At 50.2% G+C, this 2,570-nt stretch overlaps 1 protein-coding gene across 1 annotated transcript; it reads left to right on the forward strand.

The window, feature by feature from the left end:
- Positions 1-394: 394 nt before the first annotated feature.
- Positions 395-2,244, forward strand: LOC141098024 (uncharacterized). Its single transcript, XM_073585622.1, has 2 exons — positions 395-660; positions 771-2,244. The coding sequence occupies exon 2, from the start codon at positions 1,006-1,008 to the stop codon at positions 2,242-2,244; it is 1,239 nt and encodes a 412-aa protein (XP_073441723.1). The 5' UTR covers positions 395-660; positions 771-1,005.
- The last annotated feature ends 326 nt before the right edge of the window (positions 2,245-2,570 follow it).

Raw genomic sequence — 2,570 nt, forward strand, 5'->3', positions numbered from 1 at the left:
GTGCTAGGCGTATTCTAGCAGGAAACCCAACAGTGTCATCGTGGTCTACAGTGACTGCTTTGAGTATTGTATTGCTACATTGTGCCGCAGTGACTGTTGTCCTTGACGGCACTGTTGGGTTTCGTGCTAGGCGTATTCTAGCAGGAAACCCAACAGTGTCATCGGGGTCTACAGTGACTGCTTTGAGTATTGTATTGCTACATTGTGCCGCAGTGACTGTTGTCCTTGACGGCACTGTTGGGTTTCGTGCTAGGCGTATTCTAGCAGGAAACCCAACAGTGTCATCGGGGTCTACAGTGACTGCTTTGAGTATTGTATTGCTACATTGTGCCGCAGTGACTGTTGTCCTTGACGGCACTGTTGGGTTTCGTGCTAGGCGTATTCTAGCAGGAAACCCAACAGTGTCATCGTGGTCTACAGTGACTGCTTTGAGTATTGTATTGCTAAATTGTGAAGCAGTGACTGTTGTACTTGACGGCACTGTTTTTTTTTATCAACAGTGGACAAAGTCCGAACACGTTGGCGTTCGATCAAGGACCGCTTCAACAGTGATGTTCGTGCTGAGGGCCAGGTTCGCAGTGGATCTGCGTCAAGGACCAGAACTAGATACCGTCACTATCACGCGTTGCAGTTCCTACGACCGGTCCTTGCCACAAGATCGTAAGTATTATACATTTTGGGTTTTTATTTTTATTAATCTGTGTTTTTCTAATCCACAGCTGATGCTTCTTGTAAAGGCATGGTAGTAATGATTTTCCTTTCTTCCACAGCACCTGGAGCAGCACCCTGCAACCTGGCCCTGGAGCGGTCCTTCGTCGGACGTCCTCTGACCCGTCCCAGCCATCCGACAGCCAGGAAGCACCTTGCAGGTCCCACACACACACAGCTGGTGACCAGGAAGCTGGGCCATCAGGTGTTCCCCTGTCCCAGGTCTCTGCCACTGGTTATGCGGGCACTACCCGCCAGCGGCAGAGGGCCTTGGAAAGGAATGTCTTGCCCGAGTTTATGCATTTGAGCGAGACATTTAATTCCAGCCTCAAGTCACTGTCCGACAGAGTTGAAAGCGGTTTTGCACTGATGGAACGTGGTTTTAACCACTTTGAACACCGCTTCAATTCTGTAGAACAGCGCCTTGACCGTCTGGAGGCCGACCTCAACAGACCAGCACACCATTTTTTTAGTAAGATTGAAAAGGGCATGGCGGAACACCTTAGTCCTGATCAACAGCTGAATGTGCTGCAGGCCTGCAACAATGCTTTCTTGCAGGCTATGCAGCATAATCGGTACGGTCAGCAGTCAGTGGTGTCCTTTCCACCTGTGCCACCATTGACTCGCTTCACCTCACTACCGACTTGTGCTGCATACCACTGCACGGACACCTCTCTTCAAAGGCTGGACACCCACCGTTACACCACCACAAGTCTGAGTGCAGCTGGTCACTTCACCGACACCACCATGGCAAGCGCTGCTCCTGTCTGGAGCACCACCGCCAATCCCATGCATGCGTGGAGCTCAGCCACCACTAGGCAAACATGGAACAGCCCTGCCGCTACAACAACATGTAGTAGCCCTGCCACCACCACTCTGCAAACCTGGGCCATCACTGCCGCCACCAGTCCTCCTGCAAGGACGAGCACTGAACAAGAAGAGCAGCATCAGCCACCTCAGCAGCAGCAGCCAACTCAGCAGACGCCACCTCAGCAGCAGCAGCCACCTCAGCAGCAGCCGCCACCTCAGCAGCAGCAGCCACCTCAGCAGCAGCCGCCACCTCAGCAGCAGCAGCAACCACCTCAGCAGCAGCCGCCACCTCAGCAGCAGCAGCAACCACCTCAGCAGCAGCTGCCACCTCAGCAGCAGCCGCCACCTCAGCAGCAGCCGCCACCTCAGCAGCAGCCGCAACCTCTGCAGCAGCAGCCGCCACCTCAGCAGCAGCAGCCATACCAGCAGACGGGGGACCTACATTCCATATTTGCCCCTACTTCAAGGCGAAATCAATCAAGGCGGGCATTGGGCCAAAGTCGGTCCAGGCACACAAGCCTACGGCGACATGCCATTACAACTAATGTAACTGAACAGATTTCCTCTCCTACAAGTGTTCCAAGTTTAATTCCCTTAACTGGACTACCTTCCCCCACAAGTTTTGTTGCCCCTTCCCCTCAAACACCGTCTTCAACTGCAAGTGTTGCATATTCCCTGCACACCCCCAAATTGAAACCATCTGCCCCCAAACGCCGTAAAAAATAATTTTTAAATTTTTTTTTTGTGATAAAAAATAAATTTACATTTGTGGTTCACCATTAATAAGTTTCATTAATGTTGTTTGCGCCGCTCACACACACTGATGGGTAAATACATGTTAAAAACCAACCCAAGGGCTAGTATAGTCATATGTGAAATAACATGGACTAGTATAGTCATTCAAAGGCCTAGTGTAATAACTCTAGTTTTACCAAATAGAATCTGTTTTCATGAAAAACAAACTGTTGAAACTTGTCTAAAAAATAAGTTTCTTTCTAGTTTCACCAGTTTGTTTTTGGTGAAACAAGATGCTAGTTGTTAAAAATCGAGTT

The sequence above is a fragment of the Dendrobates tinctorius genome, unplaced genomic scaffold (genome assembly GCF_039654945.1).
Source record: "Dendrobates tinctorius isolate UK_male_01 unplaced genomic scaffold, ASM3965494v1 ptg000086l, whole genome shotgun sequence".
In the NCBI taxonomy this organism is placed as follows: domain Eukaryota; kingdom Metazoa; phylum Chordata; class Amphibia; order Anura; family Dendrobatidae; genus Dendrobates; species Dendrobates tinctorius.